The sequence below is a fragment of the Paroedura picta genome, chromosome 1, assembly GCF_049243985.1.
Source record: "Paroedura picta isolate Pp20150507F chromosome 1, Ppicta_v3.0, whole genome shotgun sequence".
In the NCBI taxonomy this organism is placed as follows: domain Eukaryota; kingdom Metazoa; phylum Chordata; class Lepidosauria; order Squamata; family Gekkonidae; genus Paroedura; species Paroedura picta.
This window is the reverse complement of record NC_135369.1, coordinates 199,140,420-199,165,713: the sequence shown is the minus strand read 5'-3', so window position 1 is coordinate 199,165,713 and position 25,294 is coordinate 199,140,420. Positions and strand designations below refer to the sequence as shown.

General features: G+C 48.7%; 1 protein-coding gene across 5 annotated transcripts in view; it reads right to left on the bottom strand.

The window, feature by feature from the left end:
• The window catches only part of MACROD2 (mono-ADP ribosylhydrolase 2), a 1,296,381-nt gene extending 1,273,602 nt beyond the window's left edge, over positions 1-22,779 (bottom strand). For 2 of the 5 annotated variants that reach the window (XM_077316428.1, XM_077316439.1), the window contains exons 1-2: positions 22,352-22,619; positions 13,984-14,097 (exon numbers count right to left, since the gene is read on the bottom strand). In XM_077316428.1, coding sequence (XP_077172543.1) covers positions 13,984-14,097; positions 22,352-22,397 — 160 coding nt within the window. In that variant the 5' untranslated portion in view covers positions 22,398-22,619. The other 3 variants (XM_077316450.1, XM_077316459.1, XM_077316417.1) reach the window with 3 other exon arrangements.
• Between the last annotated feature and the right edge of the window lie 2,515 nt (positions 22,780-25,294).

The window sequence follows — 25,294 nt, the reverse complement described above, 5'->3', positions numbered from 1 at the left end:
GAGGACGGCTGTGCCAGGTGTAGCCACTTGGTGTGACAGTTCAGCTTGTTCTTAAGCACAGCCGAACTGCTTCCCAGTGTGGCTGCAATTTTGTGCACATGGCCACCCGTTGCCTTGACAGGTTTCCTGCTCCCCGACGCTTCGGCGAAGCTCTGTTTGACTGATTCCCGGCTTGACCTTGGTAAAGATAAATGACACCTCTTTCGGTTCTCCTTTGGACTTCGTTAATTTTTTTTTAATTTTTTTTAATTTCTTTGGACTTCGTTAGCTAACAATTCCTGATAAGACCCGGACTGGACTTTTGACTACTCTTTGCTTTGAACTTGCTTGACTTGGTAACTGTGCTTGCCCTTGCACTAACCCTGCATGTGCCCGGCTAGGGCAGCACACTGGCAATATCTGGAATAAGTGTTCCAAAACGACCTATTCCATTAAATTCCTTTCTCCTTCAGTTGTAGGGAGCAGCCACCTCTTGACAGTGTCTCTTAGCTTGTTCACAATCACTCGTGGATGAATCCTTGGAGTAAAGGTAACAGCCCAAAACGTTTGCCTATACGTTTCAGGAGAAATCGCAAACCTATCCAAAATGGCCTTTTTTAAAACATCATAATCAGCCGACTCCTCCTTCGCCATATCTTTGAGTGCGGCTTGAGCTTCTCCGGTAAGATAAGGCCCAATAATATATGACCATTGGTCTCGTGGTCACTGAGCCACTTCGACAGTTCTTTCGAAAGCATCTAAGTAGGCTTCCACGTCGTCATCATTCTCCAATTTTGCCAAGGACGGCCACAGAACACTCCCCAGGGGATTCGCCTCAGGTCTAGAGCCCCCTCCTCCAGGTCTCTCCTCCCAGGCGCGCCGCATTTCTTGCATACACTCCTGTGTGGCTGCCTGCCAATCCATTACCTCTTGCCAGGCACAGGACTGGTGTTTGACCAACCACTTTCCAAATTGCTCGAGGTCCATTTTGCCCTCTTCTGACTTCCTCTCCACCATGGACCCTGTATAAGAGGTGTCAGAGATTTCCTCTTCAGAGCTGCTTAAGGGTAGCAGGGAGGCAGGGACAACCGGGCTGCTGCGGTATCTCACAGGCGGCGTCAAACCAGGCGGGGTTGACAATGAAGGCGCACTGCCCGCATTGCCCCATTCTCCACCACTGTGAGGCGCTCTTGGGACCCCCTCCCGGCTTCCTCTTTCTCTGCCGTGATGTGGGCCTTTCTTCGTCGCTTTTGGTAAAGACACGCAGCTCACACAAGTCTCCACAGCAACAGTTTATTTGGCATCAGTTCACGCACCCAAGTGTTTCCTCCAAACTGCACCAGCCAGCACCCTTTCCTTTCCCCCACCTTATATTCCCCTATACTGACACCACCCCTTATTTAGTCACCCTTCTGACCTCTCGCACCTGGCTCTAAGCCCCACTGTGTGTCTTTCCAGCTGTGTTCACCCTTTCTTTCTCCTCTAGCAGTCTTCTCTCTCCTGCTGGGCATTCAGGTAAGTTAATTTTACTGTCTTTACTGCACTTGGGACCTCGGTCTGGCTCTTTGCGAGAGTGGAAGAGCTGGGGGGTCTACTGTAGTTTTCTCTAGCTCTTCACCCTGCTTGTGGGCTAACGGAGAAACCTCTTCCCAAGCTTTCCTACAGCTCTCTAGAACAGCCTGTTTCCCTTGGTAAGTATCCTTTGCTCTGCCTTTATCTCTCTCTCCCTCATTCTCCCTCTTAGCCTTCCCAACTTCAACTCTATCTGACTCTTTGAATCCGGGCAGGCTTTGGAGCTTTGGTTGCACAATGGGGTTTTTCTCTCTGGCTATGCCCGTCCCGCCCAGACAAATACTTGAAGATCCAGCAAGGTAGTCACTTTCTCAAAAAAAAAAAAGAGATAAAGTTGGTCTAACATGACTTGTTCTTGAGATACCCATGCTGACTCTTAGAAATCACAGCTCTCAGTTCCAACTGCTCAAGGACCAAGTGTTTGATTATTAAATTATTGGTTAAATTATTAAATGTTGCCAGCTACAGATGTCAAGCTGATGGGTCGATAATTACCTGGATCCTTTTTCCCTTTCTTGAAGATGGAGACAACAGTTGCCCGCCTCCAATCATTTAGCACCTCACCCGTTCTCAAAGAAGTGTCAAAATAATAAACAGAGATGTCTATTAGATAGAGATGACATCTAATAGATAGAGATGACATCTGCAAGTTCTTTTAGTACCCTTGGATGCAGTTCACCTGGCCCAGAAGATTTTGTTTCATTTAAAGAAACTAGGTATTTGTGGACTGTTCCAACAGTGATCCTAGGCCACCATTCCCATCCCCCTGTGTTGTGTTACATTTTTGCCACATTGATCACTATTTCCCTCACAAGAGAAGACTGAGGAGGAACAGGAGTTAAGCAGTTCAGCCCTCTCTTCATCATCTGTACACCGCCCGTGGCGCCGCGGGCGCCACGGACTAAATAAAACAGTAAGGGGTTCTGGGGCGGGATGTGTCCGGGATGAGGAAGGGTCCGGATTGGACCCTTCCTCATGACAGACAACCGGAGGGACCAAACGGCAGGCGCGAAGCGCCTGCCGATTGGTCCCTCCGATTCCCAGCCCCAGCAACTGCGAGCCGCGCTCAGCGCGGCTCGCAGTTGCTCCCGGCCTGACGTGGTGAGAGGCGCGAAGCGTCTCTCACCGCGTCAGGCCGGCCCCAAGGAAGCCCCCGCCGCAAACACAACACAAGACTCCAGCCGCCGAGAAGCTGCAGAAAAAAAAGAAACACCCCCGGAGGAGCCTTTCGCCGCTAGCGCGACGAGAGGCAGCAGAAAAAAAAAACCCTGTAGGAGCTCCAAGCCGCCGCGCCGACGAGAGGCAGCAGAAAAAAATTAACCCTGTAGGAGCCTTTCGCAGCTCCACGCAGCAGGAAAAAAAACCCTGTAGGAGCCTTTCGCAGATCCAAGCAGCAGAAAACAAAACCCTGAAGGAGCCTTTCCCAGCTCCAAGCAGCAGAAAAAAAAAACCCTGTAGGAGCTCCAAGCCGGCACGCCCACGAGAGCTAGCAGAAAAAAAAAACCCTGCAGGAGCCTTTCACAGCTCCAAGCAGCAGAAAAAAAAACCCTGTAGGAGCCTTTCGCAGATCCAAGCAGCAGAAAACAAAACCCTGAAGGAGCCTTTCCCAGCTCCAAGCAGCAGGAAAAAAAAACCCTGTAGGAGCTCCAAGCCGGCACGCCCACGAGAGCTAGCAGAAAAAAAAAACCCTGTAGGAGCCTTTCACAGCTCCAAGCAGCAGGAAAAAAAACCCTGTAGGAGCCTTTCGCAGATCCAAGCAGCAGAAAAAAAAACCCTGTAGGAGCCTTTCGCAGATCCAAGCAGCAGAAAAAAAAACCCTGTAGGAGCCTTTCGCAGATCCAAGCAGCAGAAAACAAAACCCTGAAGGAGCCTTTCCCAGCTCCAAGCAGCAGGAAAAAAAACCCCTGTAGGAGCTCCAAGCCGGCACGCCCACGAGAGCTAGCAGAAAAAAAAAACCCTGCAGGAGCCTTTCACAGCTCCAAGCAGCAGAAAAAAAAACCCTGTAGGAGCCTTTCGCAGATCCAAGCAGCAGAAAACAAAACCCTGTAGGAGCCTTTCCCAGCTCCAAGCAGCAGAAAAAAAAAAAACCCTGTAGGAGCCTTTCACAGCTCCACGCAGCAGGAAAAAAAAGCACCTCCTGGTGTCCCCTGGGTCCTAGCGCCCATTGCATTCCTGGTTGCAATGGGCTTTCTTGCTAGTCTGTTATAATTTCACTTTTTTGTCCTCGCAGTTTCTATGGTATCCCTATTCTTTTTCTTGCTTAAAATATAACTAAAGAAGCCTTTTTTGTTCTGTTTAGCATTTCTTGCTAGCCTAAGTTCATATTGAGCATTAGCTTTTCTAACACTCCCCCTACAATTATTGGTTATTTGTGTATACTCATCCTTGGTAATAAGGCCTTCCATTTCCTAAATGACTCTTTTTTATACCTCAATTCTTTTGACAACTGCTTATCGAGCCAACTTGTCTTGCTTAGGTTCCTTCCATCTTTTGTTCTCTAGGGAATTGTTTGTGATTGAGCTGTGCTAAGTCTTAGAAATCACAGATCTCAGTTACAGCTGTTCAAGGACCAAGTGTTTGATCAGTTGTTCAAAATTTTACAAGCTACAGATGTCAAGCTGATGGGTAGATAATTACCCGGATCCTCCTTTTTCCCTTTCTTGAAGATGGGGACAACATTTGCCCGGCTCCAATCGTCGGGCACCTCACCCATTCTCCAAGAAGTGTCAAAAATAATGGACAGAGGTTCAGAAAGGACATCTGCAAGTTCTTTTAGTACCCTTGGATGCAGTTCATCTGAAGACTTCGTTTCATTTAAAGAAACTAGGTGTTTGTGGACTGCTCCACCAGTGATCCTAGGCCAGCATTCCCATCCCCTGTGTTGTGTTACATGTTTGCCATATCAATCACTATTTCCCTCACAAGAGAAGACTGCGAACATGAAACAGAAACTTGATAACAAACATGGGTGAGGAAATGATGGGAAGTGTCAGGATCAGTCCCTGCTCTCTGCCATGATTGATGTTCAGTGAACCTGTCTGACTCCATCTTGTATGCTGTGTCTGTGCTGTGCCTTTGCTGGAACGTTCCCATGTAACCAAAACGTTCCCATGTATCCAAAACCCCTGCTTGTAGTTTTCCTTTGATTCCCCATTGCTTTGATCCTTGCATTTTTACACTGCATATTCCCCCTACTGTGAAACAATGTTACCCGGTTCCTGTAAACGGCTTATCAGCTAGCCTGAGGCGCTGGCCTGACCAAGGCTGCGCTAACTTCAACACCTTGGCAGGAAGCCTGGGATGGCACCTGGGTGAGGGGTTACCCCTTCCCTTGGGAACGCTTAAGTTCTGGGCAGGAGAAAAGTATTGATAAGTGCCTGCTGTTCTTGTATCAAACAGATTTGACTTCAAATGTTATGGTGTTCTAATCTACTGCCAATTAAAGCTTTCTTCTTATAGAAGTTTTGGTTGTGAGTTTTGTCAGCGCTTGACAGTAAGTCAAATCTCACAATGCCTTTCCTTCTACATGATGGCTGTGCACGGAGGAGGCACGTTCCTAAGCGAAATTCAGGACGAGGAGGACGAGACTGCCGGTGGCACCGAGGTAAACCTTGGGATGCTTGATCCACTCGACCTAGGGGACTCCTCAGCCCGAGGAGGCCAGATGCTGACGCTCCTGGGCACCAGAGCCCGATCTACCACACACACGCTGGTGTAATCCGGAATGACTAAGGCGCTGGGAAATTTCAGTCCCGCGCCCCAGTTTTTCCTAGAACGGCATGTCACCGAGTGACGGCGGATGTCCCGATTTGATGACCCTACGGGCCGGGAACAATGGGCCCCGATGCTGCCAAGAGAGCCGCAACATGGCTGACGCGCTGGAGGTGCTGGATCTACGTGACCAAATGGGTCGCATGGGAGCCTGTCTCACGACCGTGACCAGCGAGCTGGAGGAAGACTCCCAGCGGATGGCTCGCTGTTTCCTGGCGGAGCTCCGAATTACCTCTGCTCTCCCCGTGGAGAGGGCAGCTATCGCCCAACCGGCACCCCCGCTGCGGAAAGAGCAAGGGTGGGCCGCAGAGGCAACAAGTGGTGCAGACAAACCCCTATTCCGGGACCCACCAGGAACGGGGGGCGAGGAGCCGCATGAGCCGGAACCACTGGCAGGCGGTGAAGAGAACCCCGGGGTCCCAGGCCAGACCTGGGAGCAGGAGAAAGGCCCGAGTCCCAGACCCGCGCACGCAGAGACAGACCCGAGGGGGCGCCCGCGCCCTCGCGGCCCGGCCGAGGAGTGGATGGAGACGTCCGCTGGCAGACAACAATTGCCACCACAAGTGCGAGGAGCTGAAATTCGCAGCCTCTACCAATTCAAGACCCGCTTCACCAGCGACCCCGAAACCTTCCCTGGCTTCCTGGTGCACCTGCAAGCCCACATGATGGAAGTTGGATTTACTTTCCAGGATGATGCGGAGCGCATTCATTTCGTGGGCGACTGCATGGATGGCAAAGCGGCCAAATGGTTCATAGACCTGTAACGGTATGCCCCCACGGAGGTGCGCAACTACGACCGGTTCACGCGCTGCATGAGAGCGCGGTTTGAAGACCCCTTTGAATGCAAGACGGCAGAGGCGGGCCTGAAATCCATCAAGCAGGGTTCCATGTCGGTGAGCCAGTACACCCGGGAGTTCCGGAAACAGGCGCCGTTGGTTCCCCGCTGGACCCGAGCCCCAATGTGTCCATGCCATGTGAAGGGATGAATGACAGCCTGGCCCGAAAATGCCTGCATCTGGATGATCCGGAAACGGTAATGGACTGGGTCCGCCTGGCAGGAGAAGTGGAGCGGCGGCTGAGGGCGGCTTTGGAGCTGGGTGGTGGGAAAAACAAACCGCCCCAGAAGACATCAACCCCAAGAAAGACAGCCGTCTCCAAGGCGCCCAAGACTGACACGGCAGAACGCACCCGGCGTAGAGAGAAGGGTCTTTGCTTGGGCTGTGGTAAGCAAGGCCACTTCCTGGCATAGTCCCCTTCGAAGAAACAGCCACAGGTGGCAGGAGACAAGGCTCCCAGCAACCCGCCCGCTACGATGGCCAAATCAACCTCCGGGGCCCCAAAGCGTAAAGGAACCACCAAGAAAACTGTGCGTTCGCTACTCGCCCCGCTCGGAGGAGCCGTGCCAGGATCTGGGGTCAGCGACAGTGGGACGGAAGAGGACGCGTCCTCCAACGAGCTGTTGGGAAACAAGGACGACCTGCTGTGAAGAAGCCCCGCCAGCAGGTCCCGGGCAGGGGCAAACGTTCGATGAGCACTCCCCCTTTAGTCTTCCTCTCTGTGACTTTGACTGTGCCCAAATCGGGGAAGCAGGTAGGGGGTTAGTGTATCATGGACTCTGGATGTAACAAGACTTTAATTAACCCCCCATTGGCCAAGTCGTTGGGGGTAGGGGAGGTCTCGTTGGCCAAACCTCTCCGCATCGCCCAGTTGGATGGGAAATGTGATCTGGGGAGGAGACGGTGAGCAAGACGTTCCCGCTGTAAATGGACATTGCTGAACACTGGGAGAAGATACAACCAGTGGCGGCGCCCAGTTCGGCGTTCCCGTGTGTTCTAGGGCTGGACTGGCTGCGCAAACACGACCCGTTGGTAAGCTGGAGCAAGGGCACGGTCAATTTCCTGGCGCAAGGGTGAGAGTCGCACTGACGCGGCAAGCTACGCAAGCCCCCTGAAATAGCTGCGGTGGCTAACACGGGACCTGAGGGTTTGCCCAAGGTGTACTGAGATTTACAAGATGTTTTTGCAGAAAGGGAGTGTGATCAATTGCCCATAAAACTGATTGTGCAATTGAACTCAAGCCTGGTGAGCCGCTCCCTAGGGCTAAACTTTATTCTATGAGCCCTCGAGAAATGCAGGAGCTGAGAGCTTTCTTGGACAAGAATTTGGTGTGCGGGTTCATCTGCCCCGCCACCTCGTCCCTGGCTGCCCCCGTTCTATTTGTGAAAAAGGATGGCTCCCTGCGCCTTTGTACAGATTACATAGGGCTGAATGCAGTCTCTACCTGCAATGCTTACCCATTGCCTTTGATTAAAGACTTGTTGGGACACTTGGGGAGGGCCCGCATTTTTACAAAGCTAGATTTGAGGGAAGCCTACTACCGAGTACGAATCAAGAAGTGGCACGAGTATTTGACGGTGTTCAACACCCCCTTGGGACAATTTGAGTATACTGTTATGCCGTTCGGCCTCACCGGCGCTCCGGGCATGTTCATGAACATGATTAACGAAGTCATGCATAACCTACTGCACAAGGGAGCCCTGGTTTATCTGGATGATATTTTGGTGTATTCAGAGGACCCAACTGAACACGTGTCGTTGGTCCGTGAAGTGCTGTGCCGGCTGCGGGCGCACCACCTGTACGCTAAGCTTTCTAAATTCGAGTTCCACCAGGAGGCAGTGGAATTCCTGGGCTTCCGCATCTCCCATAGCGGGATTGAAATGGACCCTGGGAAAGTCTGGGACTTATTGGCTTGGGAACCCCCTCGAACGAGAAAAGAGCTCCAAAGTTTCTTGGGGTTCACAGTTTCTTAGGGTTTTACCGTTCCTTCATTCCCAACTTTACAAAAGTTGCCCTCCCTCTGACTGATCTTCTAAAGACGAAAGGGGGGGGGGGAGATGGCGGCGCGTCCCGGCGCACCTTTGGTGTGGTCACCGGACTGCCAAGCGGCTTTCGACAAACTGAAGGCGCTGTTCACCTCGGAACCAGGGCTGGCCCACGCAGACCCCCAAAAGCAATTCACTGTGCAAGTGGATTCCTCGGATGTAGCCATGGGGGAAGTTATCCTCCAGGAGGGGGAAGATAGCAAACTGCACCCCCTTGCCTACATTTTGAGAAAATTCTCAGGCCCAGAAAAGAAATGGGCAATTTGGGAAAAAGAGGCAGCGGCAGTCAAATTGGCTTTGGTGACTTGGAAGCATTGGCTGGAGGGAGCGATCCACCTGTTCATAGTTTGGATGGATCATAAAAACTTGCAAGCGCTCAAACAGCCCCGCTCTCTATCCACCAAACAGATGCGATAGGCGGAGTTTTTCTCCCGGTTCAACTTCACCCTCAAGTATCTACCAGGCAAAATGAACTTTCTTGCTGACGCTCTCTTGCGCCTCCCCCAATATGACTGCAAACGTGACCAATTGGTCGACATGGTGTTCACCCTGCCCAACTCGGTCTGACGGTCATGACACGTAGCAAGGTGAAGGGCGGGGGGCCGTACCCAGGGGGCTGGGTCCAGAAAGACGTCAGGCTAGACACAGAGTTCAAATGACTCCGCCCCTCCCTGGTTGAGAAAGAAGGGTTGTTTTTTAAGGAGGATCGTTTGTTTGTCCCCTTTGCCGCTCGTAAGGAAGTGCTGAAACTCTGCCATGACTCTAAACCCGCTGGGCACTTTGGGTTTCTAAAGACTCTCCACCTGGCCCAGTGGCATTATTGGTGGCCGTCTCTGCGGAAAGATGTGGAACTTTATGTTCAAGGTTGCCCTGTGTGTCTGACCGCTAAGCCCATGGGGGGGGAAAAGAAGGGTCTTCTGCAGCCCTTGCCTACCCTATCACGACCGTGGACAGATGTTACCATGGACTTTATTACGGACCTTCCCCTCAGTCAAGGGAAGATTGTGATTTGGGTGGTGGTAGATGCTTTCTCTAAGCAAGCCCATTTTGTCCCCTGCACCGGGGTTCCCTTGGCGGTGAAACTGGCTTCTTTGTTCATCACCCACGTATATCACCTGCACGGGATCCCAAGCAGGCTGCTCACGGATCAGGGCCCCCAGTTCGTTGCCAAGTTCTGACAGGAGCTTTTGGGGGTAGAGCAAGCTCTCACGTCCGATTACCACCCAGAGACTAATGGACAAACTGAGAGGGTGAACCAAATCCTGGAGCAGTACCTCCACTGCTTTATCAACCATTAGCAGGACGATTGGGTCTCCCTCCTCCCCCTGGCCGAATTCGCATACAACAACGGGGTGCATGGGTCTACGGGGGTGACTCCCTTCAAAGCTGTCTATGGGGCTGATTTATCTGCTGTGCCCACCTGGGACATTTCTTCCCCAGACGCCCCTGACGTCCAAAAATGGGCAAGCGGAATTTCCCGGGCATGGCCCTCCATTGTTGATTGCAATATATGTGGCAGTGTGTCCAGGCTATTTACAACCAAATAGACAAGAGTCCGTTTTACTGTACAGTCAGTAAAACAAGACCAGAAGCCGATTGTGGTTCAGATCATCAGCTTCTTGTTGCAAAATTTAGGCTTAAATTGAAGAAAGTAGGGGAAAGCATTAGGCCACTCAGGTATGAACTAAATCATATCCCTGACGAATGTACAGTAGAGGTGAAAAATAGATTTAAGGAATTAGATCTGATAGACAGAGTGCCTGAGGAACAATGGACAGAAGTTGTGGCAAGTTCTTAAAGAGATGGGAATACCAGCGCATCTTATCTGTCTCTTGAGAAACCTATATGCAGGTCAAGAAGCAACAGTGAGAACTGGGCATGGAATCACTGATTGGTTCAAAATTGAGAAAGGAGTTCAGCAAGGCTGCATACTGTCGCCTTGCCTATTTAACTTATATGCAAAACACATCATGAGAAAGATGAGTCACAAATTGGGATCAAGATTGCAGGGAGAAATATCAATAACCTCAGATATGCAGATGATACCACTCTAATGGCAGAAAGCGAAGAGGAACTAAAGAGCCTCTTGATGCGGGTGAAGGAGGAGAGTGCAAAAGTTGGCTTGAAACTCAACATCAAGAAAGCTATGGCAAATCTAGACAGCATCCTAAAAAGCAGAGACATCACCCTGCCAACAGAAGTGCGTCTAGTCAAGGCTATGGTCTTCCCAGTTGTAATGTTAAGAAGAAGAAGAAGAGGAAGAGGAAGAAGGAGAGTTGGTTCTTATATGCCGCTTTTCACTACCCGAACGAGGCTCAAAGCGGCTTACAGTCACCTTCCCATTCCTCTCCCCACAACAGACACCCTGTGGGGTGGGTGAGGCTGAGAGAGCACTGATATCACTGCTCGGTCAGAACAGTTTTATCAGTGCGTGGCGAGCCCAAGGTCACCCAGCTAGTTTCATGTGGGAAGCGCAGAATCGAACCTGGCATGCCAGATTAGAATCCATATTCCTAACCAATATACCAAACTGGCTCTCTTTGAAAGTTGGACCATAAGGAAGGCCGAGCGTCAAAAAATTGAGGCTGTTGAACTCTTGTGCTGGAGAAGACTCTTGCAAGCCCCTTGGACTGCAAAGCAAACAAACCAGTCAGTCCTAGCAGAGCTCAGCCCTGACTGCTCCTTAGAAGGTCAGATCCTGAGGATGAAGATGAAGGACTTCCTGGAGAAGAGCCTAATACTGGGAGTGATTGAGGGCAAAAGAAGAAGGGGACGACAGAGAATGAGGTGGCCGGATAGAGTCACTGAAGCAATTGGTGTGAGCTTAAATGGAATGGTGGCCTGGAGGATCATTGTCCATGGAGTCGCGATGGGTCGGACACAACTTCGCACCTAACAACAACACCATATTGCATTTTCTGCTCATATTTAATATACAGTCCACAAGTACCCCAAGATCTCATTCACACATACAGCTACCAAGAACTGTGTCTCCTATTCAATATGCATGCTCCTCAATTTTGTGACCCAGATAGAGAATTCTACACTTAGGGAATTCAATCTCGATCTCATTTGCCCACTTTTCCACCATGTTTAGATCTCACTGAATTCGAACTTTGGGGTTGCAGCAGAGAACACATTCCTTTGCAAACTACCAGAATACATTTCAGAAAAAAGCACCGCCTTTAACATTCTTAAGACACAGTAGGTATCTTTCTGGACATCATACTTCTATTCATTTAAGTTACTCTAAGGAGCACTCCTACAGAAGAACACTAGAAGCTGTCCCAAGTAAACCAGTTAGTTCTAAGTTACATACACATTTATTTATTATATTTATATATACTGCCCTCCCCTCGTGGCTCAGGGCAGTTTACAGAAAACTTGGAAATTATAATACATTTAAACATTTGTAAACCGCTCCATGGGAGTGGTAAAAATAAAACGGTAAGGGCTATGTGGGAGGAGAAAGGGGCAGGGCGGTTCCGGGATAAAAATTTGTGGCTCCCGATTAGCCCCATCCGAATGTCAGTCCAGGGCCAAGGGGCCAATCATGAGCCTCGATTGACCCCTTGGCCCATCCCAGACGTCTCCGACGTGGCGGGCCTGCTCCTTTCCCCGCACCGAAGTCGGGGCCTCGGGGGGGAGGGAGGCGGGGGAACAGCTTCAACATGCAGAAAGCAGCAGGCCCGCCGCGTCAGAGACATGGCGGGCCTGCTCCTTTCCCCACACCGAGCTCGGGGGGAGGGGGCTGGGGTCAGCGGGGTGAGAGGGCTGGCAGGTGGGCTGCAAGGGGGCTGGGGACAGGAGACAGCGTGCTAGTGCCCATTGTATTTAAGAATTTAAGAATACAATGGGCTTTAAATCTAGCAGTTCAATAACTATAACAGGACAACAGTAGTAATAGTGGGTGATAATTATTTTTTTCTTAATTGGAACATTAACGATAACATTTCCAGCTAACTGAAACCCATAGGTTGGTTTGTCCAGGGTTGCCCTTTGTTTGTTCTAGGAGGGGTTCTAGGAGCCCAGTAGCTGCTGTTGCTTCTGTTGGACCTCAACCAAATGCCTGGCAGAAGAGCTCCATTTTGCATGCAGGCCCTGTGGAGTTTGTTTCCAAGACCATCCTAACTCATTTGTAAAATCATATAACTCATTAAATCCTATTGTTGAAGTCTACAGGCCAGATCTGTTATATCTACAATATTTGCACACAAACAAACTTACCTTAATTTGAACATGTCCTTATGGAATATTATTACTGAACATGGAGAAAATTAACAAGGAATGATTCATCAAGCATAAGCAATCTGCCATTGCCTTAAATTCCATTTTGGCTGTTTGCCCCAATTCTATTCTCAATAGTAAGGAAGAACTATATGCAGAACAAAGCTACGTTCTAGTTGCTGACCAAAGATAGACAACCTAGTTGAAATCCTAAAAAGTGCTTCATAAAAATGTATCTTTAGCAATAGTATCTTCTCTTCTTTATGCTCCCACCCTAAGACAGCCACATGACAAACTGTTTACAAATCGAGGGGATTTTCCAAAAAAGTAACTAGTTCAACACACCAGCTAGCTTAACCATTTTGTAGCAACAGAACATAATACATTTTTCATATATTACATTCCAGCTCAATACATATGTGAGAACCCCACATCTTTAAACCGCTCCGGCGGAGCAGATTAAATAAAAGGGTAAGGGCTGTCTGGGAGGAGTTAGGGCGGGCCCTGTCTGGGATAAAAACTCGGAGGGCCCAATCAGGAGCCTGGAAGGGCCCGGGGCATACGAGGCCCGCGTGTGGGCGTCGGAGACGGGCCGGCAGGGCGCCTTCCCCGCTCAGTCCTCCGCGCAGCAAGCCGGTGTCCAGGAGACGCCGCTGCGGGGACACGGTCCCAGGGAGCGGAGTTATCCCGGCAGGGCAAGGACCCAGGAGCTGCTCCGCCGCCTACCTGGAGAGTCCTCAGCGTGGTGAGGCAGTCTCCAGAAGACGCGCAGAGGGAACACGGTCCCAGGGAGTGGCGCCATCCGGGCGCACCGGCTGATGCGAGGCAGAGCCGCGGCGGCAAGGTGGATGCGATCCATGCAGGAACAGCAGGTCCGTGTTGAGGGCGGAGCAAGCTTTGTGCGCCTCCTGATTGGGCCGTTGGAGGCGGACTGACAAGCGGAGTGGCCAATTGCTTCGCGGTTCCCAATTGGCCTCTCCACTTGTCAGTCCGGGGGCAAGGGGCCAATCTGGGAGTTTTGACCCTGGACTTGGCCCACTCCAATCCCTCTTACTGTTTTATTAAGAGGGACGGATTATTCTTCTGTATGATATCCTGAGGCTATGGCATGGTATAAATGCAAAAATAATTAATTAATTAATACCTTGCTTTCTACCCAATGGGGACCTAAAGTGACTTAGATTATTCTTCATTTTATCCCTGTGAGGAAGGTAAAGCGACAGTACGTGACTGCCTCAAGGTCATCCAGTAAGGTTCAATGGCAGAGTACAGGGTTGGGTCTCCCTAGACCTCCAATCTAACCACTATACCACACTGACCCTCAAGTGCAGAAACATTGTATAATGCAGTAATTTGCTATGTATTCCAACTCAAAGCTGATGGCACGCAGAGCTAAGTTAAGCACACTGGTAAACTATCACATCTTGAACACTAATGATTCAAGCAACTATAATAATTACATGTGGTATTTCAGGAATTCTTGCACACACAAGACTTTGTTCCCAATGCATACGTTCAGTTACAAATTTAAATGCAATATAAAATTGACTTACCATCATTTTGACTCTTATTCATTTCTTCCATCCATGTTGGGATATCCTTCAGCAAAACATACTCCCGTAAGTATTCTTTACGCCTTTCTTCCAGTGCCATCTTCAATAAGCGTTCTATTTTAAAAGCATGTGTTAATATTAGTAGCGCTATGCCACATCTGCAGGACTGCAGTATTAACATTTATTTTTTTCAAAGATGCAGGTGACACAATACAAATGTGGGGGAGGCTTCGGCGAGGCCCTCGGAGCGGGCCCACCATGGTGCCCCTGAGCCAAGGGCCACGCTGAAGCTGGGGAATCGTGGGGGAGGGGGTGGGCAGGGGAAGCTTCAGCGTGGCCCTTGGAGTGGGCCGCACCGAAGCTGGGGAGTCCCAGGGGAGGCAGGCGGCTGGGGGAGGCCTTGGCGGGGAGCAGGGGAGAGCACTTCAGCGCAGGGAAAGGAGTTGGGCCACTGCATCCAAGACGCGGCAGCCCAGCTCCTTTCCCTGCGCCGAAGCTGGGGCGTCGGCCGGGCGGAAGGCCCTGCCTCGGATGGGAAGGGTCTCGGGGGGAGCGGCCGGCAGGGATGCCAAGAGTGCTGCTAGTGCCTGCTGTATTTTGGTTACAGCGGGCTTACATTCTAGTGATTTAATGAGCTGGAAAGAGGGTGATAGACCCATGAAGTACACATCTACAGAAAGAGGCTGGTCTCCCTCAAAAGCTGTCACTGGATGATATTCTAACACAACAGAAGGTAAATGACATGTGCACTAAGCAACAACTTTACTGAATTGCATGAGCCAAATAGTATATTGACTTCACATCTACTCTTCCCCCCTCATATAAACATACACACACACACAGAAAAGACTTCAGTAGCAGCCAGGACAGCTCTCTGGATGCATAGTTAATTCTGTTATACGGTTGCAAGTCCCAAAATATTCCTAGCAGCAGCTGGCACCAACAAGGAAAACCTTCAAGCACAGGAAGCAGCTCACGTTGTGAGAAGCCCTCATGCACTATGGGCAGAGCCCTGCAGAAGTTTTTCTAGTGACATCCACAATTCAAGAGTCAGTCTAAAGATTCTGCCTCAATTTTTAGAGTTCCGGAGTATTCATACTGACTTGCTTTGATTGGTGATGAAATTGAAAGGGGCATCTTAGCTAAGAAGCCACCAGCTGCCAAGGTTTGTGTAGTCAATCTGTAATAATTTGATTTTCCACAAGCATTTGCAGGGAAACATTTAAAGATTATACATAGAGACTAAGTGTGTGCATTCAGTATACCTGAGAGAGAAAAACAGCCAAAAGATACCCTGTCAGTATTTTCCGGCAATTCTTTCAGCCAGATATAGACTGGGGCTGAATTATGCCTATCCAAAATGGATAAACATCTCAAAGATATTCTAAAACATCTCAAGGATATTCTGGGATTTTTCAGGGCAGCCATAAAGTTGAATTTAAAGAGATTGTAGTCCCTTTAATGCCCTTAAAATTCACTTCCAGGTGAACGCTGTTTGTGTTTAAAGGAACAGTGAGCTTACAGCTTGCAAAAGGCATTTAAATGGATTACACACCCTTTAAATCCTTTTTTTCCACCATCCATTAAAAGCAACAGAGGATGGAAGCACCTTCTTTGGAGGCGCATAGAACTGGACCCCCTGGTCCAATCTTTTTTGAAACTTGGAGGTAGGGGTTTGAGAAGAGGCACCAGTAGCTATGCTGCAATTTTTTTGCCTCTACCTCAAAAAACAGCCTCCCCCCAAATAGCCCAATACCCCCAGATTTATTCTCCATTGTATCTTATGGGGACCATTGACTATAATGATCCCCATTTGTATAACGAGTAAAAAATCCCTCAGGATTCCCAACTATTTATGAAAATTTGAATACTATACAGTATAGGGATATGAGAATATCAAGAAATACCAATATTTTCCCGGTTCAACACACCTGAACCCAAAAAAATACCAAGGTTTTTTGTTTTGTTTTGCAGACCCCTAATCACGATCAGGCAGGCAGGTTTTGAACCATGGGCGTATTGTTAAGGAGACCTGAATTAGATACACTCCCAATTACAAAATAACAGGTGTGTGGCAAATTTAGACATGAGATTCATTAAAGCACTTATTTTTGGGTTTACAGGTTTTCAAAAGTAAACTAGGTAAGATTAGCCTGCCTGGTCTTACAAATAACTTACATTTCAGAAAACTGTGCCAAGTTTTGTTGAGGGGAAGAGAACTGGTTTTGCACTGCTATTTGGAATCCTCATCTGCCTAAAATCTAAGAATCCATGAAAGAAACTTCAGTGCAATTTTAGCAGCCAGAGGACAATCAGTAGAAGAACAGGTGCTTCCAACACTGACCTAAAAACAATGTTACAGTAGTGAGAAAGCAATGCTGAATATTCCTAACACACTCCTGCCTAGTTTAGTAATGAAAGAATATAAAACCTGCACATGTACAGACGTCAACTTCATTGCTAGTGAAACTTGCTTCAGAACTTCTGCCCTGAGGAGGTGTGGCTAAAGATGTCGTCCTGAGAGGGTGGCAGGGCATCTGCTCTGCTATCTCTGAAGCCTGACAGGGGTCAATTGTGCAAGCAATTGGCAGAAAAGAGGAGGGGTACGCAAACCCCACCTCACCTTTCTACCCAGGAAGTTCTTGGGGCCGTCTCCAATCCTTTAGGGAGTATATCTCCCTGGATTATAGGCTGTCAGCGTTCCAGGTCCAGAGGACAACTGCCATTTTCTCTCGGACTTTCTTTTCTTTCTTTAATCTTAAAGTATCTGCTTCAACCCTACACGATGATTTACCACAAATGAACGTTTTGAACTGAGGGGAGGACATCGGCTGAGTTCCAAAACATCATTTACTGCAAGTATCTCTCGTTTTTTTTTTCTCCGTCTCTCTTCCTGCATCAAAGCCCTTTGTTTCCCCCCTCCTCTTACTCTGCTCTGCCCGAAGCCACCTCGTTATGAGGCAGGCTAATTCTCCTAACTAAGCAGAAGAAGGACTCAAATCAACTCGAATTAATTGGCAAAAGCTCTTATTGTAATTGTTTTGGTTTTCGGAGATAAGAGATAAGAGCTGTGAATGGGAAGATCTCATGAGAACTCTGTGCCAGCACGAGAATATCTGCCTTAACTGACTTCAATACGTCACATGCCAGAGGATAAAACAGAGGACCTCTACTGGCCACTTGTAAAATTGTTTGAGGCCGGGTTTTTTTTAAAGTCAAAAACATGTCTATGTTAAAAAGATTGGCTCATCTAATAGAGATACAAACCCAAGATTTCAAAGTATTTATAGATGGATTGGTCAAAAATATCTCCAAGGAGATCCAAGATGGCAAGGAAGAAGTCTCCAATAGGAACGATGGATCAATAACAGTGGCTGATGACAGCTTTAAACAAGGTGGAAAACCAACAGCAGAAGAGAAATCTGAAATTCATATCTTCAAGGAGATCCAAGATGCCAAGGAAGAAGTCTTTAACAGGAATGATGGATCAATAACAGTGGCTGATGACAGCTCTAAACAAGGTGGAAAACCAACAGTAGAAGAGAAATCTGAAATTCTGGAGACGGAAAAGGGGATGCCGGAGTTCTGCAGCCCAGATAAGGACACCCTTTTTAAAAAGACATACAGCCATCTCAAAGCAACAGTGTACAAAAATCAATCAAAAGAAATATGGATCTGCAGTGAAAGTAACCGATTTAAAGGAGCTCTTTGGGGGAAAAAATTGTATTGATACTGGAGTCCAGGAGGTGCAACAGCCTCAAGATTTATCGATGCATATTCTGCGGGAAAGAGTAAAACTGCACTTTCTACGCCAAAGGCCAATGGGACAGAATATAAGTCTACGGGAATGACAAGATGTAGCAAGCCTCGAGATGAGACCCCCTTAAGAAGACCGAAAGCTCATATTGTTTTATGTTTAATGTTATACTGTATTCTATATTTCTATTTTTATGAAAAAGGGGAAGCAGTGTCTCTTTCTCTCTTGTTTCTTTTCCTTTGTAGGCATATAGGTAATATAATCATTAGTGTTGGAAATATAAAATGGGGTTCTCCCCCCTTATTTTTTCTTTCTTCTATTAGTGTATTGTTCTAGGGCCAAAGCCTACACTGACCTGTAGAAAATGTTTAATGTTAAGCTTTCAACTTAAATCTGAAAATATACCTGTCAGGATGGCTCTTAGAATGGGTCAAGTATAAATTGTTTTGTAGATGTATCAGAATTAAGGATAAGGAGAAGCTATAGAAGACTGAAAGCTTATATTGTTCTATGTTTAATGTTAAGCATTTAATCTAAACCTGGAAATCTTATTATTCTCTGTATTAACAACATATACTGTATCCTACATTGCTATTTTTATGAAAAAGGGGAAGCAGTGCCTTTTTTCTCTCTTGTTTCTTTTCCTTAGTAGGCATATAGGTAATATAATCGTTAGTGTTGGAAATATAAAATGGGGCTTTCCCCTCTTTTTTTTTTTTATTGGTGTATTGTTATAGGGCCAAAGCTCATATTGATCTGTAGAAAATGCAAAGCTCTCAACTTATACCTGTCAGGATGGCTCTTAGAATGGGTCAAGTATAAATGGTTTTGTAGATGTATCTGTATTAAGGATAAGGAGAAATTATGAAAACCTTTTGTAATTTTTTTTCTTTGTACATCTTTAAGGCAAAGCCCTACTTTCCTCTCCCTTCATCAGGGTATTGATACAGGGCCAAAACTCATACTGTTCTATAAGAAATGTTTAATGTTAAGCATCTAACTTAAACCTAGAAATATCTGCCAGGATAGCTCTTAGATTGTATCAAGCAGTTAACGTGAGGTCTACGATCTCTCAAGTAAGTTGATTAATAATAACTTTTCTTTTGTATATCTAAACAGGCCTTCTTTTTGTATATCTAAACAGGCCTTCTTTTTTTTTAATGTAGTGGAAATGTGGATGGCTCTTAGACTCATGGCTCTTAGAGTTTGTGGAGTCAATGTGGGGTCGTATATTTTCAAATGATTATATTTTATTTACTGCTTTTTGTATCAATAACTCGTGTTGCATCCTATATTTCTATCTTTATGAAAATAAAAAAAATCATTACAATAAAAAAAAGAACTTCTGCCCTGAAGTCTTAAATTCTAGTTTTGTAGACCTCTTTTTTCCTTATGTGTGTGCCACTGCAGCTTCATCAATTACTAGGGGCCAAGTCTGCTGCATTCAGGAATACAATGGGCACTAGATTAGGGGGGTGGAGTGGAAGAACTCTGCAGATGGCCTCCTCTCCTCAGGACTGCAAATCCAGAGCTGCCTGCTATGGAACTCAACCAGCAGGGGCAGCTCTCACACTGTGGGGATCTACAGCCTCCAAGCCTAAGAGGGAAGTGGAAGGAGGAAGGGATGGGGGACGTAAGGCAATTGGCTGGCCACTGGGCAGACAGGCAAGCCAGTTGGAGGAGAAGGCACAGGGGCGGGACATCTGAGCCAGTTTGGTGTACTGGTTAGGAGTGCGGACTTCTAATCTGGCAAGCCGGGTTCGATTCTGTACTCCCCCACATGCAGCCAGCTGGGTGACCTTGGGCTCACCATGGCACTGATAAAACTGTTCTGACCGAGCATGATGTCAGGGCTCTCTCAGCCTCACCCACCTCACAGGGTGTCTGTTGTGAGGAGAGGAACAGGAAGGCGACTGTAAGCCACTTTGAGTCTCCTTCGGGTAGAGAAAAGCGGCATATAAGAACTCTTCTTCTTCAGCGCTGAGTGGCACTTAAGCCATGAGACACGCTCCTCCTCCAAGGCTTTACCAGAAATATATAGTGGAACAGATTGGCAAAATTAGATCCAAGGCAAATGCTATAACTAATCTGTCTGCATGCATAACTAATCTGTCTGTTCATCAAATCAACACTGAAGTTTTGAATTATGGCAGAAACATGAAGACTGAATCCCATGTAAACAGCAGTGGGTTTTTTATCACCAATACATACATTTCTTAGCTGTTTCCCAAGTGTCTTATCTTCAAGCTGAATTAGATTGCCAGCCAGATCCTATCTATGTTTACCGAGAAACAGGACAGCATTAGCTTTAAGAACAAACTTAAAAAGCCAGGCTACACCTACCAGAAGAACACAGCAAGAAGTCTTCCTTTAGTAAATCTAAGAAGGAATTTCTTTAAAATTAACACACTGTCAAACTGCTAATGGATTCCGGGTGAACAGGACTCATGAACTATGAAGTACATTTATTTCATTATCCCCTGTTGGAAATCTCAAAAAGTAAAGAAATATCATTCATAAATTATAGATCACATGTAACATAAAACAATCTGCTTAACTTAAAAAAAAACCTAACTTCACAGCAATGAATTAGCAGACTCATAACGTTCCCGGAGCCTAACCCTGACACAACCTAGTGTGGCCACTATTTGCATCTGTGGCTTTAAAGTATTTTTTCCACACTGCACTTCAGTCAGGAGATAGATACAGACTACCCCATGCCAACTTTCCCTGCTCTTAAAGAGTTAACCCCGTGCCTCTGTTATCAACATTAGTGCCAAGAGGCAGGATAAGACATTTGTGGTATCAAACTTGTACTAGACAATATTGGGAGTTGATTTTCTGCCAGCAGAAGAAACTGATGGCACCTTACACATTTCAGTCTGAAGGGTTTAGCAATGGGCTAAACTACATAATACTTGGTTCAAAGTATTTCCTTTAGGAGAAGCTCCAGAAGAGTACTGTTGTTTAACTTCAGTTATCTTCCCAGTCCACTGCCCTAGGACTTGCTTCAGAGTCTACCTTTCTATTTGTTTTAGTCTGCAAGGTTTAAAGCCTGATGTTGCAAGCAAGAAGCAAGGCTCTAATCCACACTTTCGTTTCCTAATTGGCACAGACAAATGACAGTTCAAGTCTCAGCAGGTAATTCCTTTTAAAAAATATGTTTTAAAATCAGGTTTCTTGCAATTGTTTTTTTTTTAAATATATGTGCATGCACTCCTCCATACCTTGTATGGCAACCTGCAGAAAGGCATGATAGAAATATTTTAATTGATTAACAAATAATTAGTCTACAGATCTGTCCTGTAGAAGAATTGACAGATACATACAGAGATGAGCCAGGAGAAATTGGGGTGTGGGTGGAGTGAGCAGGAGACTCACACCCGCAAAAGTATGACCAGGCAGGAACAACTGGAGACAGGCACCTCCAAAGAAAGGCACCTCCAAAGAAAGCTGCCATGGACTCTTGCTCTTTTCTTCTGCTACAGACAAACCCAGCTACCCATGTTGATCTTTCTCCATGGCTGCAACCCTAAGCACCCTTATGTAAACAGTCAAGTCCCCTGTAAGTACACCAGGGACTGCACTAACAAAAGGAGGCAACCTGATGTGGAGGTGAGGACACAAGCCCCAAGGGACAGGGAAATGAGGAAGCACAGTTAACAGTAGAGTGCAGCAGCACCTTAAGAGACCCATGAGACTTTCAGGGTGAAAGCATTTGAGAGTCCCCCCAAGCTAATGAGGTAATCAAAGTTCTCTCAGAACTCTCTGAGCCCTACTTGCCTCCCAAGGTGCCTGCTGTGGGAGAGGAAGGGCAGGCGATTGTCAGCCACTTTTCTCTACCTAATGGTAGTGAAAAGTGAGGTATAAAAGCCAGCACTTATTCTTGCAGTTTAAAGGAGACAAGAATCCAGCACAGCAGTGAAGATTAATGAAATTTGTGGCAGGGAGCTTTTGTGAGCCGCTGCTCACTTCTTCGGACAGACCCTCCTTCCGCTTCTTCTTCAGGAATGGTGCAGCAGTTTGCAAGATTTGCCAGACAACGACGACTTAAGTTTATACCTAAGCCTATGACACAATTTTTATCATTATACCTATCCCTCTTTAACTTGTCCATCCTACCTGGGGTTCCGCTGCGTTGGTCTGAAAGGTGCCCCTGGACGCCAAGGGGGCACGCTGGCGCTCCGGACCAACGCAGGGACCCCCCGCCCCCCCCCCCCCCCGCAGCCGAAGTTAAGGATTCCCCGGCCCAGCCCCAGGGCCCTTTTCATCGAGATTTGGGGACAGGGGCCGTCCTGGTCAGGGCAAGGTCACCGGCCCGGCGAGACGAGGGAGCCCCTCAGGGGCCAGGCAGGCAGGCTCGGGGCGAAGCAGGTCCAACAACAACCCCCCCCCCGTCGCCTCCTCCCCCCCCCCTGGGAGCAGGACGGCCGGCGTCCCCTTCGCCCCGCGAGCTGCCTGTCCGCGGAGGGGTCACCTGAGGACCTGAAGGAGGACGCGGGGGGGGGAGGGGGCGGGGCTCCAGGTGTGCGGGCCGGGGGGGGGCGGCGCAGCCTCCTGCTCCTCCGCCGGGCTCCTGAGGGGGGCGGGGGGGTGGGTGGGGGCGCTCACCTTTCTCCTCCCTCCAGCCCTTTTTCCGCTTGTTCCCGGCGTACATGGTGCTGGGGCTGGCGGCGGCTTTGAGCTGCAGGTTCCCCAGGCTCACGGGCGGCGCGGGGCTCGGGGTGGGGTGGGGGCTCCGTGAGGCGGCGGCGGCGGCGGCGACGCGCTCCGTCCGCTCCGACCCTGCCGCCTCCTCCTCCTCCTTCCCCTCCTCCTCCCCTCCTGGCCGCGCGCGTCAGGCAACTGGGTCACGCCTCGCTCTAACCCGACCGACGCCCCCGCCCGCCTGCTTGCCTGCCAGCCTGCCAGCGCCCCCGCCTCCGCCGCGCCCGCGGCCATTGGCTGCGCCGCACGCCGCTCGCCGCAGGACTCCGCCCACCCCTCGGTGCCGGCTCTGCTCGCGCGGCCCCCTCCCGTCGTGCGCCCGTTAACGGCCGCAACGGCTGACGGAGGGGCGGGGCGGCGCTTAAAGGGACAGGCGGAGCGCGCCGGAAAGGACCTCTCCAGCCCCGATGAGCTCCCTCCTGCTGCACCTCTCCGGGGCGGCCGGCTCTCGGCTGTCGGTCGCAGGTTGGATCGAGGCTGGAGCTGCAGAGCGGAGTGGCCGGCCGGAAGCGGGGTGACCCCAGGGCCAGGCAGCCACGCCCAGCCCCAGCCCACCTCGCAGGGCGGTTGGAGGACAGGAAGACAAAGCCGGGCCGCGCAGGGATACACGAAGCCAGCGATGCATTTTAGACCAGCGCTCCTTCAAGGGCAATGAAAGCGGATGCGGCTCTAGTATTATTTATATTTCACCCTCAGGCCGCAGCCAGATGATGGTAACCCCCAGGGGGTCTTCAGCGGTCCTTGGCCATTGCCTGCTTCTGCCCCCCCCCCATCCAAATACTAAGCAGGATTGAGCCTGAAGCTGGCCTTCTTCATAAGCATAGTCAGGAGGGTTGCCCAGTTGGGCTGAAGCAGTAGAACAAATGTAAGAGTCCCGTCAGGCACCTTTAAACAACAAAGTTTTATTTCAAGTGTGTACGCACACTTCCTCCTATGACAACAGGTAATAAAATAAAATAAGCAGTCCTAGTTTAAACTAAAAACAGATGTAGACAAACATGTATCGGGAACACTAACAGGCTATCTGAGATTGGGAAAATAATAGGAAATGAAGAGAGTTCAGGGAAGCAGTTCATGGGAGGAGATATTTACTGATCTTGAAGGAGGCGGGGAGAGCAAGGTGACACTATGAGCCAGCAAAGTGAAAAGCCATCTGGATGGATCCAGGAACCCAGAGTGGCAAGTCCCAGGCGTGATTTGGGATTCTTACACCGTTTGAGAGGTGAACATGCTTGAAACTGCACGTACACAAGGTGGGCCATCTCTGGGTTGAAAGAATATTGTATATTGTATCTGAGGAAGTGTGCATGCATACTTGTTTCAATAAAACTTCGTTGGTCATAAAGGTGCCACTGGACTCTAAATTTCTTCTTCATAAGCAGGAAGGCTCCCCCCACACACACCCCTGCAACATTTCATTTCAGCATCAGTTTTGTTGCATTAGGGTATGCACTCTTACAGGTGCAAGGAAGCTAAATCCACACAGTTGGTCTACAGAAAGAGAATTTAATTTTTATTACAGCATCAGCTTGGATGGGCTAGAACTCACAGCTTGGGATGCAAGGAATGGTTGCTGTCACTTTATGCCATGTGAAAAACACAGTGGACTCAAAGAGGCAGGAAAAGCAAGAAACACAAAGTGAGGTGTCCTAAAACAGGGGTCCTCAACCCCCGGTCCACGGCCCGGTACCAGGCCGCAAAGGCCATGGTACCGGGCCGCCAGCGGCTGCGCCTTCCTCCCCCCCCCCCGCAGTGGGAGGGGGGGAAGAAGCAGGCACGGCCACCGGCACGCCAGCAACGCAAACGCGCATGCGCGGAGCTGCCGCGCATGCGTGTTTGCACTCCCTGCTGGCAAAAACGCGTATGCGCGGCAGCTCTGCGCATGCGCATTAGCGCCAACTAGTGGCAAAAACGTGCATGTGCAACAACTGCGCATGCGCGTTTGTGAGCAGCGGCAGCAGCCGGGACGCCGGCTCTCTCCAACCCTCGGAGGCGGTCCACGACTACTAGAAGGTTGGGGACCGCTGTCCTAAAACACAAAGATTAGGCTTTACTAGCTTTGTTAATTTAATTATTGAGACGAGAATATGGAGGGGGAGGAGGTGTCTAGTAGGGTTTAAATCCCAGAGACATACCAGGAATCCTCTTAAGGGAAGAAGAACGTGCAGTCTACTCACAGGCAACCTATGGCAATCCCATAGGCTTTTTGCGGCAACAGACATTCAGAGGTGGCTAACCATTGCCTGCCTCTGCATAGCAACTTTGGCCTTACTTGGTGGTCTCCCATTCAAGTACTAACTAGAGTCAACCCTGTTTATTTTCCAGGGTCTGATGACATCAGGCTACACTAGGCTATGCAGGTCAGTTGGAGGGAGAAAATAAACACAACACCAAGAATACTGAACAGTTTAATCTGCCAAAAAAGTGAGAAGTGTGTGCCCAATGAAAGTGAAGGTACAGAAAGAAACACTGGTCAATCACTTCTATTTATTAATAAGACTGGGTCTTCCCCGCCCTTTTTTTCTTGAGCAATCGGTACCCCCCCCCCCCCGGGCCAACATCGCCTGATGACATTAATAGAACATTGTGACTGTAAATGGAAAGCTGAGACGTGTGGGAAGGGGGGGTTGAGTAACAATTGCTGTAGCCACCATCTTTGTAGACTTGTTGCTGGGATAATGGATTATTTCAAATGTATTTTGGTGTTTTTATAGTAAACACCCACGAGCCGGCTGGGATGAGAATGGCGGTATATACGTTTAATAAATAAATATTTATTTAACTTCCTATCTTGCCTTTCTCCCAAATGAGGACCAATATTTACCCTCCCCCAAGTTCCATGGCGCT